Here is an 18,189-nt window from a genome sequence, read left to right on the forward strand (position 1 = left end):
GCAATATAATGGAATTGGATGCAATTGTCATACAAGCGATATGTTTAGCTAGCTGTAACAGCAGGTTCAGTCTACCTTTTTCTAAATCAGAAAATGCCTGTACCAAGTCAGTAATATGACAGTTGTAATCCATTCGTTTGATGTGTTTGAGCTTTTGATTTTTTCATTTGATTAGGGTCTTTCCGTTTTGAATGATGCTCTCAGAGTTCAGTATTTTTGTGATTTTACTTTTCCAACAATCAAAACAAATCACTGCGTCTTTTAGAGAATATTATTCAGCTTTTGTGTAAAACTAAAGTATATTTTACTTTGGGTTTTTCTACAATACCGGTATTTCGTTTGACGTTGTCTCATAAAAGTACGTTGATTTGTATATACTAATCATAGTATCATGGATATAAACCAAAATAAGTTTTTCATTTTGCTCCGATTGCTTTCTATTTTAATCTTGATGACTAAAACTGTTTCTTTGATGCCACTGTTGAAATCAAGTATTCATTGTTGTGAATATTGTTAATGTTTACCCTTGTTTACAAAATATGGTCCTAATATTTCGTTGTTTTTATCGGTTTAACGATATGAAGCTTTTTATATGGTAAGGTTTTATCATTATCAATGGTAGCAAGCTGAAATGTGTTGGCTTTTATGGGGTATTGTGGGTCAAACTCAAGTGCAAAGTTAGAGCTGGAACCTTTTGCTCAACATATAACACTCGAAGCATTACTTATGATAAAACAGGATTGGTGGAACTGTTTTTACTGGAATACATAACCAAATTCATTAACAATCGGTATAGGTCTGTCTGTCGTCCGTCATTCCGGCAAATAGGATTTCATTAGTTTATTTCTTGATGTCTAAAGATATTCATTTTATATTTGGTATTTAATTTTATCATGACCAGTTACAAATCATGATTGAATTTTGATTCGGTTTGATAATTTTGTGCTTAGGTTTGGTCCCTGGACCTAAAACAATTACGGAGGTAAACGGGTTTTTCCCAAAAAAATTTCGTCATGCTTGAAGATATTAATTTGATATTTGGTTTATTGATTTACCATGACAAGATAGAAATCTTTTCGAATTGTGTTCAGTGCAGATTATTTTATTCAGAGTTATGGTCCTTGGATTTCGAAAATCAATGCAAATAATCTGTTATCCCCACTTTTTTTCTGTTATGCTTGCAAATCTGATACTTTGTATATTGTTTGACCATGATAAGTAACAGATCAAGTTCGATTCGGATGATTATATTGCAGACTATTGATCCACAGACTTTTAGATCACGTCAGCATTTTGTTCCAGTACAATGGAAACTGGTAGTGTACTATGTATTGACATTCAATACTCTCATCGTTATTATATAATTGTAAATATATTCTTATACAGAGTGTGAGCGAGGTTTACATTATTGACAAATATAATGTCTTTCTATGTTAGAATGAGCAAAGAGCAGAACATGAAATAGTTATTTCGAATATAAAAGGAAAATTAAGAAATATCTCCGTTCTAAGATGAACGACCTATAAGTTATGTCCTAGAGATTCCAATTATAGTTTTGATCCAGCAAACACTATGATAAGCTAGTGTGATACTATGATAAGCTAGTGTGACACTATGATAAGCTAGTGTGACACTATGATAAGCTAGTGTGACACTATGATAAGCTAGTATGACACTATGATAAGCTAGTATGACACCGATTAAAATTATACAAATATGAATAGACTTAATTTAAATTTTCAAAGGTTTGATTGATTTTATAGGGTATGGGGAGCAGCTTCCATAAAAATGTCAATTTAGATCCCCATCGTCAGTCAAATTACTACTGACTTTGCAAATTTAATTGTGAGACCAAGCACGTGTCCTCAATGTTTTCGATACTTTCCAGAGCCTATATCGATCCTCTGGAACACATTTGTGTTCGTTCTTTATTGCAAAGTCTGGTCGGAAATCTGATTGAAAGAAAAGGAATAGACAGGATTAATATGTTTGTACCTTCATGATTTGCAAAGCCAAAACATGAGTGTCATAAGAAAATAGCATTTAGCTTTAAAAAAGACAAAAAAGTCAGGTATTTAAATAAGTACAAAAGTTGAATGTAAGTCGTAGTATTTCTGTCTATGAGCGTCATTATATTTTACACAAGGAACAAAATTTAAAGGGTAATTTGACTCTTTTTACGTTTTTATTTTGACATGGAATGAAATTCAAAACAGTGTGGCTATGGCCATTGATTGACACATTAAATTCATCCATTGACTGGGACTATTTAGGTGAACGTATGTATGTAACGACCACTGATCACTATGTACTTTTTAAAGACACTTAAACTATGGGGTCACCAAAGGTTCTCAACACCTCAATAAAGTAATTCGAAAAAATTAATCAGAAATAACACGATGTTTTGATTTATACCAATTATATAAATCAAAACATAAAGGTTATTCCTGATTATTTTTTCGAATTACTTTATAATTAAAGGCGTTAAGAAACCTTTGGTGACCCCACAGTGTAAATGTCTATCGTAGGTACGTCTTGAACAGTGGTCGTTACAGACAAACGTTAACGTAAATTGTCCCAGTCAATGGATAAAGTTAATGTGTCAATCAATGGCCACAGCCACACTGTTTTGAATTTCATACTATTAACTTCATTTTCTTTAAAGCAATGACAATTTCATAACAACAACAAAACATGCAGTAAAACAGTCTTTCATTCAGTTCGTTTACTCCTTTCTTCTATACAGATACTTGCTGTCAATAGTTCGTTATTAATCTGTTCCAAGATTGTGTTTCTCTTCCTGAATGTGTTTCTTCCTCTTTATGATATTCATGGATTTGATTGGATAATTTTAGTTTAATCTGACTGTTCCACGAAAAATAAAATATTCTCATGGTATTTGTGGCAGATTTTTCAAACGGATTTTGAAATTCTACCTTGATTCTTCATATTATATCTTGCAAAAACAATTCATGTAAATCGCAGTTTGCATCTGCTGTAATTCAGTAGTTGTCGTTTGTCTTTATGTTACATATTTGTTTTTCGTTCATTTTTTTACTTAAATAAGGCCGTTAGTTTTCTCGTTTGAATTGTTTTACATTGTCTTATCGGGACCTATTATAGCTGACTATGCGGTATGGGCTTTGCTCATGGTTGAAGGCCGTACGGTGACCTATAGTTGGTAATGTCTGTGTCATTTTTGTCTGTTGTGGATAGTTGTCTCATTGGCAATCATACCACATCTTCTTTTTTATATTGTATTCTTATTTGGTCCTTTGTGTATTTGAACCATAACAAAATTCTAACATAAATAATGGGGAGATGTTGTATGATTGCCGATGAGACAACTACTAGTATTTATCAGTTTATAAGGCTATCTCACTATCTCACTATCTCAAAATATTGGTGAGACAAAGCCGTCCACTATCAGCTCATCTATTTGCACTTTTACTTATCCAGTGTCAATTTTCTATTTGCACTATTATTTCACCGTGCAGAGCTATCAGATTCATTCGATATTCACACCATCATGAAATTATCATGGAGTAAATATCACCTTTGATTGGTTGCTTTATATATAATGTAGCTAATGTTTTCTTCGCTAGAAAGAGACATAGAATTAAGAGTATGTCACAGACAGGAGAAGATATGAGAAACTGAAGATAATTAAGGAATAGAATTACAGTATGGATACTCAATATTAGAGCACCAATCACTGCTTATTGTTGATATAATTTATGAAACTAGAAATGTTCAACTAGTTTACTTAAAGATTAATAGTCTTGTATCATGTTTGTGATCGTTTTTTAAATGAATAATTCCTAAATATTGCACTAGACTTATTTTTGTTACTTTAAGATTATTTTTTATCTCTCGTATCATTTTTGATGATTTGCAGTAAAATGACCGGTTCTTAAATTTGCACGGCAAAAAAACTCATCATAGATACCAGGATTAAAATTTTATAGTTACGTCGACGCGCGTTTCGTCTTCAAAAGACTCATCAGTGACGCTCGAATATAAAAAAATGTTTAAAAGGCCAAATAAAGTACGAAGTTGAAGAGCATTGAGGACCAAAAATTCCTAAAATTTTTGCCAATACAGCTAAGGTAAGCTTTTCCTGAGGTAGAAGAGCCAACCATCATTGGTGCGATGAATATCGATTGACATAAATGGACCTTTTATCGCCGGTTACTTCCTTCTGACGCAATCGCTCTACTATTCCTGCTCATGAATGTGAAGTTGTATAAAATAACCCTTGAAAATGGATATATCCTTGATTATTGAGATAAGAATATAATTCAAAACCAATACTAATGTAATGTTTGGTATCAAAGTATGATTGTTGTGATTTGTGAGTTTTATTTTTTTGCTATTTATTTATTAATTTGTTAATTTTTTTATCGAGAATTTTGCATCCAGTGTATTGCGTATTCTATTCATACCACATTACGTGTTGTGTTTCTTGAAATGGAAAAGTTCATTTCATTTTCGAAAATATCACTATTTGGCTGAAAAAAACAAAAATGTGTTCACGCGTCCCCACAAATGCAGTGACTTAAAAATCATTTCATTGGTATATTGCTCTGAAAATAATAATAGTTTGTGCACGCAAGACATTGAATGCATTGTGATTTGGCACGAAAAATGATAGTGCGTAGACGCGTCCCCACAAATCAATTGAATTATTATTTTTAGAATTGGTACTTGATTGTACCATACAGGTATATCAAACACATAATCTAGCATTTAAATGGAAGAAGCAACAACTTTATGTAAGTCATCTAATTTTTCGTTTGTTATTTTTATTTGATATCTACAAAAAAACAGTATCATTATCGATCATTTATTTTTTTTGCAGCCAAACACCCCCAGCAATGGACAAAACATGAAGTAGGTGTATGGCTCAAATGGTGCTCCGACGAATTTTGTATCGAGCCAATACCACCCGACAGAATAGACATGAATGGTTAGTAGTTCTATTTAGATATATATGTTTTTTAAATTATCTTGAAAAAGATATTTCTAAAATTGTATTTTCTTCTGCCATTTCTTGCTCTCCTCCTTTTTAGTGAATAAACAAAGGAAGTCGTTTTCAATGGTCTTTCGCGATGTTATTTTCGAATATCTGGTATTAGCACAAAAATGTAAAATAACACTTAAAATCCACTCATTTTGGTATCATCTATTTGTGATATTGATTAATGTGCTGCATGTTTCTGCATTCAGCATCTTCAGAGCTTTCACTCTTAGATGTAGATTTTAAAACTTTTTGTTTAAATGTTTAAAAGGCAATAAGTTCTTTCCTTGTTTTCGTTTCCTTGACCTGAACGTATTAAATTGAAATGTTTACCAAAAATCATCTACTTTTCCAAAAAATAAGTTTGAATTCTCGTTACAAACAAAAATAATTTTGGTTTTCTGAGAAAACTAGTATTTTCGGAAATCTTAATTGTATATGAAAACACCCGAGGTTTTGATGGTTTGCAGTTGTTTTGCAAACTTTATCTCAATTATATGCCCTGTAACAATTTTTATAAAACTAAAGCTAGGCGGTAAACTTTTAAACGTTTCGTCTTTTCTCGTCACGATCCATCTCACTGCAACTACTGACCAAATACTTAATTTGATGTATGTTCTCCTTTTATAACCCGGCTATAAACAAATATTTATGATATAAATGTGCAAAATTGAATTATATGCACATTTGATATATTTCGAATTCTTTTCCTAATGATAAACTAGAATGTAAATATAATTAACGTAATTTCAATACAATCATGACAATAGAAAGAAATAATGAGGGTGTCTTTGACTGTGAGCTTTTACGGAATCGATAAAATAAAATGTTGCAGATATAAAATGATTTTTATTTTCAAAATCCGCTTTGATTAAGTTCAATAGTTCTCAAAGGTTAAAAATGTCCTACCTGTGGTTTAACATTGCAATATTATCTAATCCCAAAGTTTTACAAATTATTAACAATTACACGTTTTTCATCCATCACAATGTAGAGAGCAATATATTTTTTTACAACAATTTTGTAATGTAAATTTAATTATTCATGTTTTATTAATCATGCCAGCAAATTAGTATATTCATGAGAAAAAGATAGAGAAACGACATTTTTGAAAAATTATCTGATAAAATAAATGCTTTTTTTTTTAACAACTATCAGATAAATAAAAGCCAGGTTGTCCATTACGGTTGCTAACATCCGTCTACATTTTAACCAATAGTTTTTGTTCCAGATCAGGAAGTACCTGTCTTCCGGGTTGAATCTCTGCCGTAAACTGTCAGACTTTTTGTTCTATTGGATTTATAAATCGATAAAATGTTATATAAATAAATATAAATTCCTTTGAAAGGGCGATGAAGATGTGTATTACAATGAAATTTATATGTCAATAAAGTATACAGATATATGAAAAGTAAAGTCATTTAGACAGAAATCCGACAACACAAAAACAGAAAGGGCATATAGAAGGCAACATACTGTTTTCAGGGACATACAAACGTCTATACTATTTGCCAAGCTCTAGATTGCTCCGGGGTTGCTAACATCTGTCTACAATTGTTTGTACCTGATGTTTAGCGGCTGAGTCGTTTGTTGGTGTGGTTCATAAGTGTTTCTCGTTTCTTGTTTTTTTTATATAGATTAGACCATTGGTTTACCTGTTTGAATGGTTTTAAACTAGTCATTTATCGGACCCTTTATAATTGACTTGTTTGATTGGCACTCATACCACATCTTTTTACTTATATGAACATCAATATTTATCCACAGTCTGGTTGAAAATTAGATTGTAAGAAAAAAGCAAAGGCGGATTTATGTTTTTGTACCTAAAATGTGGAACCAAAGACGAACAAAATAGTTTTAGGTTGAGAAAATTAATTGCGCCTTTCTACAAAATATTGCAGACAGATATTATTTGTTTAAGGAGTTGGAAAACGATTTTAGACATTTAGAGGAAAATAACAATGATTGTTTCATAAACGTGTTTTCAAACTTTCGTCATATTTTTTTCTTCAGATTAAAAGTTGAGTTATCTACCTTGAATTACATTATCTAATTTGTACCTGAACAAAATGATTTTGCCAACATCAAATTTTATAAAACATGTATAAAGTTGGTTTTTTTTTTCAGAAAAATTATATAATCCTGACAACATTTTTACTCATTATCAAACCTATGTCCATCTTTGCACGATGTTAAATCATAGCAACCAACCAATCATCGGTTTAATGGATGGCAGACATTTAGTTGGTGGATAATTGCGCCTTAGCTATAGTTTATCAATATATTTTTAAGTCGAAATGCAACAACTATATTTATGATATTTTTTTAAATTGCATTTAAAAAGTTGACGAAGAGAGATGATCAAAACAAATAACATATAACCTAAAAATGAAAATCCTGTTGAAATTTATGTAGCGAACAAAGTAGGTGAACGTTGTGAGAATATGTGAGCAGATGTATGTCCTGTCCAAAACCAGTGCCCATCACATGTTTTATTTCATGTTTCCGTGTTTCCGAGAATTTTGCACTGTATCCGGTTGTAAGTAATTACTTATATATGTCAACATATTTATTACATTTGTAGCAATTATTGTAGGTAAAGCGTTATGTTTGTTAAAGCGAAGTGACTTTATGGAAAGAATACCAAAGAATGGAGACCTCTTATTCAATGCTTTACAAAAACTCATTCAGAATAAAGGTATGTTCAAAAATGCATTGCTTGTGTTTTGTATTGTTCATTGCATGTGTTTTTAATAATTATTTTCATGTGTTTTGCGTTGTTCATTGCTGGCGTGTGGTATTGTCACTTGCTTGTGTTTTGTATTGTTCATTGCTGGTGTGTGGTATTGTCACTTGCTTGTGTTTTGCGTTGTTCATTGCTGGCGTGTGGTATTGTCACTTGCTTGTGTTTTGCGTTGTTCATTGCTGGTGTGTGGTATTGTCACTTGCTTGTGTTTTGCGTTGTTCATTGCTGGCGTGTGGTATTGTCACTTGCTTGTGTTTTGTATTGTTCATTGCTGGTGTGTGGTATTGTCACTTGCTTGTGTTTTGCGTTGTTCATTGCTGGTGTGTGGTATTGTCACTTGCTTGTGTTTTGTATTGTTCATTGCTGATGTGTGGTATTGTCACTTGCTTGTGTTTTGCGTTGTTCATTGCTGGCGTATGGTATTGTCACTTGATTGTGTTTTGCATTGTTCATTGCTGGCGTGTGGTATTGTCACTTGATTGTGTTTTGTATTGTTCATTGATGGTGTGTGGTATTGTCACTTGCTTGTGTTTTGCGTTGTTCATTGCTGGTGTGTGGTATTGTCACTTGTTTGTGTTTTGCGTTGTTGATTGCTGGTGTGTGATATTGTCACTTGCTTGTGTTTTGCATTGTTCATTGCTGGTGTGTGGTATTGTCACTTGCTTGTGTTTTGCGTTGTTCATTGCTGGCGTGTGGTATTGTCACTTGCTTGTGTTTTGCATTAATCATTGCTGATGTGTGGTATTGTCACTTGTTTGTCTTTTGCATTGTTCATTGCTTGTGTGGTATTGTCACTTGCTTGTGTTTTGCATTGTTCATTGCTGATGTGTGGTATTGTCACTTGATTGTGTTTTGCATTGTTCATTGCTGATGTGTGGTATTGGCACTTGCTTGTGTTTTTGCATTGTTCATTGCTGATGTGTGGTATTGGCACTTGCTTGTGTTTTGCATTGTTCATTGCTGATGTGTGGCATTGACACTTGCTTGTGTTTTTGCATTGTTCATTGCTGATGTGTGGTATTGTCACTTGATTGTGTTTTGCATTGTTCATTCCTGGCGTATGGTATTGTCACTTGCTTGAGTCTTGTCTTGTTCATTGTTTGGGGGGAGGGGGTTAGGATTTTTTTTGTATCGTTATTTGCTTGTGCGTTGTATTTCCCATTGGCTGTGTTTTGTATTTTTCTTTGGTTGTGTTTTGTTCATTGCTTGTGCTTTGAATTGTATTGAAATGTGCATTGCTTGTGTGTCTTACTGCTATTGTTTGTGAATAATGGTGATTTTAGTTATCATATATGGGATGTCGTAGAATTGTTGAGTAGCAAGTAGCAGGTTATTATTGTTGTTTTCTTTGCAATTGATAATATAGTTAATATTGACGAGATAGAATTGAGAAAGGAAATGGGGAATGTGTCAAAGCGACAACAACCCGACCATATAGCAGACAACAGCCGAAGGCCACCAGATGCACCAGATGCATTTTTGGACAAATTGTTTTCGATTTCTTTTATTCATTTATTAAATTTGAATAATGATCGAATGATTTTATCAAAATTGTGTGTTTTTAAAAACAAATGAATACGTATGCATCCTATGCGCTTTCCTGGATTTAACTTCATCAGGAACGCTCAAAGCTGAATATTTGAAAGCCAATGATGCACAAGAACCGAAACAGGCTCAGTTTAATGACAAAAAAGGGACCTAAATATTCTATCTTATGTCAACTCTACCTTGTTAAGCCTTAAATATGTAATACTAATCTTAGTACAAGTAGTGAAAATAGTTTTTTTTAATTTTGGTCATATTTGAGGGGTGGTGAAAAAAAGAGATACTTTTTATGACCAATTTATTGGCATTATGTTTTCTGGTCTGTGCGTGCGTGCGTCCGTCCGTCCGTCCGTCCGTCCGTTCGTTCGTCCGTCCGTCCGTCCTGCTTCATGTTACAGTTTTTGGTCGAGGTAATTTCGATGAAGTTGAAATCCAATCAACTTGAAACTTAGTACACATGTTCCCTATGATATGATCTTTCTTATTTTAATGCCAAATTAGAGATTTTTCCCCATTTTCACGGTCCACTGAACATAGAAAATGATAGTGCGAATGGGGCATCCGTGTAATGGGGACTTGTTTATTGACTGATGGAATTAAATGATTATTATAATCATTTCATATTGTCTCTGGTATACATAAATAGCAGCAGCTGTTATTATAACTTCCACCATATCCGTTATGGTCCTTAACGTCCTGAATTATTTCCGTCACGGCTGATATACTAACATTGCCTACAAACAATATTAAAATAAATAAACCAATTAAAGCTCATGTACAAAGTTTGATTGCCAATTTTTTTTTTTTGCTGATCCCATATAAGTTAATGACGACCTTTAGTGTTGTGCACTATCTACAAGGTAAATCAATGATATATAAGATATATTATTTACTTAAGTTTGTTTAATTCGGGACTGTTATTTAGTACACTTCCTACTTCTTTATCTAATGGGAATCAATAACAAGTCTTTAAACCAGGAAGTTTTGACATATAAAGATTTAACTATGCGCATTACCATTCTATAATTTGGACGCTATACACAGGTAAGGATGCAGCAAGTTTTTTTTGGCATATCTTAAGGCAATATATACGTTATCAATACTAGTAGTTCCCTATAAAATGTCAGTTGGTGTAGCAATGATTTGATTTCATTTTTTTTTTCTTGTGAGTACTAAATGCACACAAAACTTCATCAAATTCCTTATATCGTCTAATTACGTATACTTTGTCTTAGTCTGATGTGATTGTATATCCTTCGTTGCTTTTTGCATCTTCGGGTTGCGTACAGTTTCGTTATTTAAAGATTGAAACAATAAGACATCTTCAGTTACATGTTTTCACTGTAGGCGCACCGTCGTTTTAAAAAACATAAATTTATTCAAATTACAGGCATGTTCTACTCTTTGTTAGTGTTTGTGTTTTGTTTTGTATATTGCATGTTTTTATGTTTTATTCTTTATGTGTGTTTTGTATTGGTCATTGTATGTGGATTATGTTTCGTTTATTGCATGTGTTTGTTAATTTAATTTAAGGGTTTTTTTTATTGTTTACCTCGGACTGTTATGTGTTTATGGTTCATTTACTTATACTTGATAAAAGAAGACCATTTCCATGTTTTGATTGCAAATGAGACAACTTTTCACCAGAGACCCAATCTTAATTTTCCCACAACCAAGTATAAAAAATGAGCGAGTGCGGGGATTTGATTTTTACTAGATTGCGTGAGACCTAAACACGTAGAAGTTGGAACTATATGGCACCATACCGCCTTCAATAATGCACAAAATCGATTCCGAATTAGTAGTAAGCTGTAAAAAGACCCGACATGTCAATGTAAAAACAATAAACGAAAAACAAATGTAAAAACAGCATCAAATGACCACCGTCCAATTTGTCGCTCGGACTGGCACATACAAAATGCGGCGGAGTTAATTTGTTTGCGATCGCCCAATATTTCCCTTAACTGAGTCAGGAGTGTTACTGCACAGCAAAAGAACAAGCTATAAAAATGAGATGAAAGAGTTTTTACTTATAAGGTCCACACAAACCACACACAATAAAGTGGATTGGGAAGCAAGTTATTGCAACTTATATCAATCCCTTTCCACTTTGCTGGTGCGAGTGCTGACTTGTAGCGTTATTAACCTGCACTTTTTCGTAATCTACAAGGGTGTCGTTTACCTGCAAAAAAATATTGATCATTCTTAACACGGGACAATAATTTATCGTCAATTTCCGACGGACTATCATCGTTTCTTAAGACCATACTCACAAATGGTGTCAAGGGAGAGCTGAACTGAATTCAGTCCCTGAAATTTTCTCCCCTGAAAGGTGATCGAACCAAGAACCTTTGTGTTTGTAGTCCGGTGCGCTAATCACTACACCGCTAACAATTATACCACGGGCCGGCTCTCTATTACGTTACTGATTTTATAACAATGTAAAATAAGTTATTATAAAGAATCGATAAGTTTACACGTATTATATCTAAATGTAAGTACTCTATAAACCAAAACCCCGTTTGTAATAATTTTCCACGGGTACATCCAGAATTTAGTAGCTGTTTTAAGTAGTATGTAAGACTTTAATCATATATTCCGTCTTCTCTTATTTTTATAAATTTATATACTATGCTTTAACGCATGCCTAATAACATTTTTTAATAGATAAAATCCTACAACAGGATTGAGAAGTGCTTGTGTTTTGTTGTTTTATGTATATAATTTTGTTATCCAATTGTTTTAAATGATCGTGCAAACAAATATGATGGTTCATTATGACAGTTGTAAACTTTAATTATCTTTCTGGGCCTGTGTTTAAGTTTTACATGCACTTATATCACAGAAGTGACTTGATAGATTATTTCATATCCTACAATAAAAGGTTCGAGTGAGATCATTCGACCACGTTGTTCGTTCAACTATACACAAAAAGTATACGTGTTCCCTTGGACTGAAAAGAGGGGGATTTAAAAACCATTTATAGTCGAAAATTACTACCATCAGTCCACATAACACTGTATTTAAACATTAGGACTGAACAACACGAATCGTCTAATAACTGCAGATTACTTTTTATTGAAATATAACATATGACCGTCCTTTTGATGCCTTCTCTATGGTTCGCTTCCACTTCACCCAAAGAATGCAGATTTCTGCCAAAAAAATACACAACGACTGCGGATTGAAATACAAATCAAGTGCCAATACTAAATAATTTAAAGGATTTACAGAATTTTATTGTTTTCTATCTCTCAATTTTGAATCTGAGATTCTAACTAAAAATTAACATTGGAAAATTTAAAATAATGATTTTTTTATTATTTCTAAGCAAAAACACAACTAAGAAACGAGTGTACCTTCCATCATAAAGAAAACTATTGCAAAACCATTCAAACGAATTGACTGATTAATCGGTACATTGCAATGCGTGCATATTTAATTTGTACTAAACCTAGCTCCTAACAAGTGGTAGCTCACAAATTTAGTCCTTAAAAAGACATGCTACCCTACCCGAAGACAATATTCTGACACCGAGTCGACCATTTATTGTTAAACTCTTACATGTGAAAAGCAGCAAATGCTGAAGTTGGTATTAACCGACCATAAATCAAACTTATTACCTCACACATTTAAAAGGTCCACCAAGGCAGTAGACCGTCGAAGATAATGATCATAAGACCTTTGAAGAAAACAAACCATTGCCATATCTAACTATTACGTAGTAAATTATTGATATTAGGTAATACTAGAAGTTCCGCATATGCTAATTCGGCGGAAAAGTTAAGTTGCTTATACCAGGATATAATTTTATATTTTTTTTTAACTTTGAACTAATTGATTGGCAATCGAAAAGTACATCACCTAAGTCAATACACTGGAAGTAATAATAAATGATAAGCACTTTTAAATTAAAAGATATATTTTATTTAACCACTGGAAACTACTTTCATGACTCTGAACCCGGATTTTTCATTTAACTGATATCATTCCTAATTATTAAAGAATGCATACCAAATATTGACAAACCGAATATGTTTTGTAGTTAGCTTAACCAGTCCGATGTCTTCAATGTGCAGTGGTGGGGCTACTGTTCCTATGAGTCCATTTCATATCAAAGCTGGTAAGTTTATACAATTATACAATAATAATAAATCAGAAAGTGTTCATACATTTAATATTTGATATTTACAATCTTCTAAGACTACAAAGAGGTATAGTTACTTTCCAATGTATGTGTTATTATAAATAGGATAATTGAAAAAATCAAATTGTTATTCAGGCCCATTCAATTTTGATAAAAAAAAATGTAATTTTGCATTCCTTTTAAGTGCATTGAAAAACACTAATAGTCTTGGAAGTCAAATGAACTAATGTGCGAGCTAACAAAAAGTCCGCCATTGAACTTGACATAATTTGTATTGCCCGCGAGACTTTATCTTTTTCTTCAGTTATACAAGAACATTCAGGATACTGATGATTACTAATCACAGCGCATACGTGGTATTAACTTAAATCTAGCTTTCTTGTTAATGCCAAAGAATGACAATTTGTACATGTATAATACAAAACAATGATTAAAGTTTTCATTATTTTTTTGTTTGTGTAAGGTGTGCTCTTAAGCTGTCAACTATGGTTGACTACTGTGGCTATAGGTAGCATGGTCCATTGAAAGATGGTTTATGGAAAAATTATCATTTATATGTTTCTTTTGTGGTTCGTGTGGGTCTATAAGTATTAGGGTTGTTTTTGGCTTGTTCTACTGTCTGTTTGTATTAAAATTTCAGATGGTTTCTCTAAACGTATATTTCATTTTTCGTTTGTAAACAAAACTATTTTTTTTATTTTCAGAACCCATATCCCCGTTGTTGCATCCTTTAGTTTTTACATCAGCAAATACTCAGACGACATCTATGCACGCGCCAAGCATACCACGCCCATGTGTTCCAATATTACCTCGTACACAGTCAACGATTCTCCCGCCATCCTGTAGTAATCCTATCAATTCAAACAAGTCGTTCAGCAATACAGTGTCAACAGTGCCAGGTAGTTGTACTATTAAAGTTCCATTTGAGGAATAGATAAACGTACTTAAACTTTTGTTCTTCTTTTACTGAAAATGTTTCGAGAGTATTTGCATGACATCTATTGGAAAAGTCTTCTTTCTAAATCTTCCTTCTTTCGTCGTGTTCATGTTATTCTCGAATAATTTAATTTTGGATGTAACGCGTCTTCTGATTGGCTGACGTTATTTTGTTATGAGCCCATAGACATAATTTAGTCATGTGACCGTGACGTCATCAACGTTTTTTCATGGTTTTCTACGGTTTAAAATGAAATTTAGAATTAAATTATAAGAAATGACTGTAATATTTTTTCTGTCTATTCGAAATAACATAAAAAATGTTGTGTACACTGTTAAATAACCCGCTATGCGCGTTATTCAGTGTGCACCAAATTTTTTATGTTATTTCTTCATAGACAGAAAAAATATTACAGTCATTCCTTAAATATCTATGGATGAACGCCATATTAAAATAACAATAGCATTTTCATCAGAGATAAGACAAAACTATAAACCTTTTGAAGGTGAATTTCTTATAACTGTGTACCGCTTATAGAGATGTAAGTTATAGGGAACTGTTTGATGCGAATAAAAGTATAATCCAATCGAAATACTTATTATGTAGGTATATTGAGTCCAGCTTCAAGTACTGTGGATACTGAGAGTGCCTCAAGTGATAATGGATCTGTATCAGACCCAGAAGGTATGGAATAAAAAGTTGTTTATTCTAACTGTTCTTTAAATATTAAACTTTTTAAAAGAGTTTTCGTTTTTTTACCACGAACCGTCTCGAGTCTAACGCGTATTAGAAAATTGAAAAGGCGACTGACATTTGTTAAAAAAAAAGCCATATACTCTTAAAAGCTGAAAACTTTATCATAAAGATATAATAATAACTACGTATAACATTTGTTAATAGTTAAAATAACTTCGAGGTATATTTATACATACTCGACATCCTCTTTATTTCGGTGGAAGTACCAACATCTGAAAAAGATACCTTTTATTTCGCATTATCTTTAACCTCATACGTCTTTAAAGTTTGAAAATTCTTTTCATAGGACATGAAAACGACAGTCGTCCAACAGAGCCGACTAACGAACGGTTTCTACCAACCACCATTAAAACAGAGATACAACATTCCATACAGTCGGCATTCCAGCCTCTTAATAACAACACAAGACCAGAATCAGGAACTGGTATGTCATCTAGATATTTTCAGTTTATTAGCTAACATATTAACTCTATATTGTTGTAACATATCAATTAACGACAAAAGGACAAAAAATGTCCTTCGAAATACTACACGCATACATGCCCCACCAAAAAAACAGAAGGTGATCATATGTACTCTGTAATGGTAAACAGATCCTGTTAAAATAGTGGCACTCAACATGGTGCTCGTGGTAAGTAAATATCGATGATTATTCGCATTCGGTGGTGCCACAATCGAGGGAATGAAAAGATACTATAAAATAAGACGATATGGTTGCAAATGGGACAACTCTACACCAGAGACTAAATGACATAGAATGACCACCGTGCGTCTTCAACATAATCAGCTTTAAAAAGCCCCGAAATGACAAATGTAAAACAATTCAAACGAGAAAACTAAAGACCTGATTTATTAAAAAAAATAAGAATGATCGAACTACAAATATAATTAACAGCAACAAACGACAGCTACTGAATTACAGACTCATGACTTGGGACAGGCACATACAAAATATGGCGGGGTTAAACATGTTAGTGGGAGCCCAACCATGAGACCCTAACCTCAGACAGTGTTGTAACAGTACTATAGAAATAGATCGATACAAAGCAGAAAAAATAGTAACAAAAACTCAGATCGGAAGAGATAATTACATCCTTACAAATAAAAAAAAGACACCAAGTACAGACCTGAGAGTACTCATGCACAGTTACTGGCAGAAAGTTCAAAGCCAACAACAACTTATAAAAAAAAAGCATGTATCTGACTAAAGTTAAGCGTATTATACTGATTTTAGAGCACGGCGCGGTTTTCAATTTGAATAGGTGCTTCTGAAATTGAGAAAAGTGAACTTCGAGTAAACACATTATAAACACGACTGTATACAATGTGTACACTACTAGTATATTTGACCGATACTTATAGCATTGTATATATTGGTATTGAAACACTATATTTTGCATGCTTATGATGCTTTACTGAGGGGAAGACAAAATGGTCGTTTGAATTATCGTTGATTCCGGAAACCCGATTGTTATTGCTATATTTTCTAAATGATGCATAAATGATTGCTCTTTACAGAATGTCGCTTGTTGTGGGAGTTCATTCATCAGTTACTGCAAAATCCTATGTTCAGTCAGTTAGTGTGTTGGGAGAGTGAAAAGGAACTTATATTTAGAATCAACAACCCTACAGGCCTAGCTCATATGTGGGGGAAACAAAAAAATAGGACAAATATGACGTATGAGAAATTGTCAAGAGCTTTGAGATATTATTACAGGATGAACATTATCAAGAAAGTATCTGGGAAACGCCTTACTTATAAGTATGTTTTTACAGATCATTTTTTTTCAATGTAGCATTTTAACTTGTCCTCCCCTATCTGGTTTGAACAAACTGTTGTCGATGAAACAATAAAAACATAAACACAAATACTATTCATGTCGAAAATATAAAAATATGGAAAACGATCATTGTCACCACAACCAATCATGCCAATGTAATGAAATGTTTTTTTTACGTCCCACCTACGATAGTAGAGGGGCATTATGTTTTCTGGTCTGTTGGTCCGTTCGTCTGTTCGTCCATTCCTCCGTCTGGTCTGCTTCAGGTTATATTTTTTGGTCAAGGTAGTTTTTGATGAAGTTGAAGACCAATCAACTTTAAACTTAGTATTATAAATACACATGTTCCATATGATATGATCCTTCTAATTTGAATGCCAAATCAGATTTTGACATTAATTCCATGGTCCACTGGACATAGAAAATGATAGCGCGAGTGGGCCAACCGTGAACTCTGGGCACATTCTTTTTGAATTCTAAAGAGGGTCGAATGCTACATTTTCGCCAGGTTTCGTCTGTTGATAATTATTTATTCTACACGTCTTTCCTTTAAGGATGTTCTTAGGTGAGGTTTTGGAATTCCTGTCAAATGTTCGGACACTCTGGTGTTTTCCCACGGGCACTTGTCTCAGAAAAAAATTCCTATATACCTTATTATAACAAGGTATATAGGAAATTTTTTTCTGAGACAAGTGCCTGTGCGAAAAGAACAAACACCTGGATTAAACCAATCACAAGTAAGCCATATAAAATATCGAGAGATAGTTATTTACACCTGTAAAAACAAATATGTTAAAGACTGAAAATCATAAAACGAGAAGAAAAATCATCGTCATCATGCATATATAAATTTACGCAGTTTATTAAGAATTGGCACTTACTAGGGACATGCGCAAAAGGTGGCGGGATTAAACATGTTTTGTGAGATCTCAACCCTCCCCTTCATATCTTCGAGTCTCGATAGAAATAGGAGCCACTCGATCCACACTAAAATTTTGCGTACGCAGTTGTTTATGATGTTGGGATGTTTTCTTTATATAGGATTTTGTGCGGCTCCAACAATATGTGTTTTATTTGGTAAACTGACCTGGTGAACAGAGATGGTAATTCTAAGACCTGGTTCTCAGTACCCTTTTGGTTCCCATTATGTATCAAATTTGATTTTAAGTTGTCAATAAAACGTTATTTTTTGTGCCTCCCAACAGCACTGAATGTGTTCAAAGCTTCATTCCATTTTGAAATATATTTATTCATAAT

General features: G+C 33.1%; 1 protein-coding gene across 9 annotated transcripts in view; it reads left to right on the plus strand.

The window, feature by feature from the left end:
* LOC143082894 (transcription factor ETV6-like) overlaps positions 1 to 18,189 on the plus strand; it is a 77,442-nt gene that overhangs the window by 56,407 nt on the left and 2,846 nt on the right. For 5 of the 9 annotated variants that reach the window (XM_076258883.1, XM_076258887.1, XM_076258888.1 and 2 more), the window contains 7 exons: positions 4,862 to 4,969; positions 7,605 to 7,718; positions 13,357 to 13,434; positions 14,163 to 14,360; positions 15,002 to 15,079; positions 15,438 to 15,575; positions 16,670 to 16,913. In XM_076258883.1, the coding sequence (XP_076114998.1) occupies positions 4,862 to 4,969; positions 7,605 to 7,718; positions 13,357 to 13,434; positions 14,163 to 14,360; positions 15,002 to 15,079; positions 15,438 to 15,575; positions 16,670 to 16,913 (958 nt within the window). Of the gene's footprint in view, positions 1 to 4,861; positions 4,970 to 7,604; positions 7,719 to 10,162; positions 10,356 to 13,356; positions 13,435 to 14,162; positions 14,361 to 15,001; positions 15,080 to 15,437; positions 15,576 to 16,669; positions 16,914 to 18,189 lie in introns of those variants that run through there. The other 4 variants (XM_076258884.1, XM_076258885.1, XM_076258890.1 and 1 more) reach the window with 4 other exon arrangements.

This window comes from Mytilus galloprovincialis, chromosome 7 (assembly GCF_965363235.1).
Source record: "Mytilus galloprovincialis chromosome 7, xbMytGall1.hap1.1, whole genome shotgun sequence".
Lineage (NCBI taxonomy): Eukaryota > Metazoa > Mollusca > Bivalvia > Mytilida > Mytilidae > Mytilus > Mytilus galloprovincialis.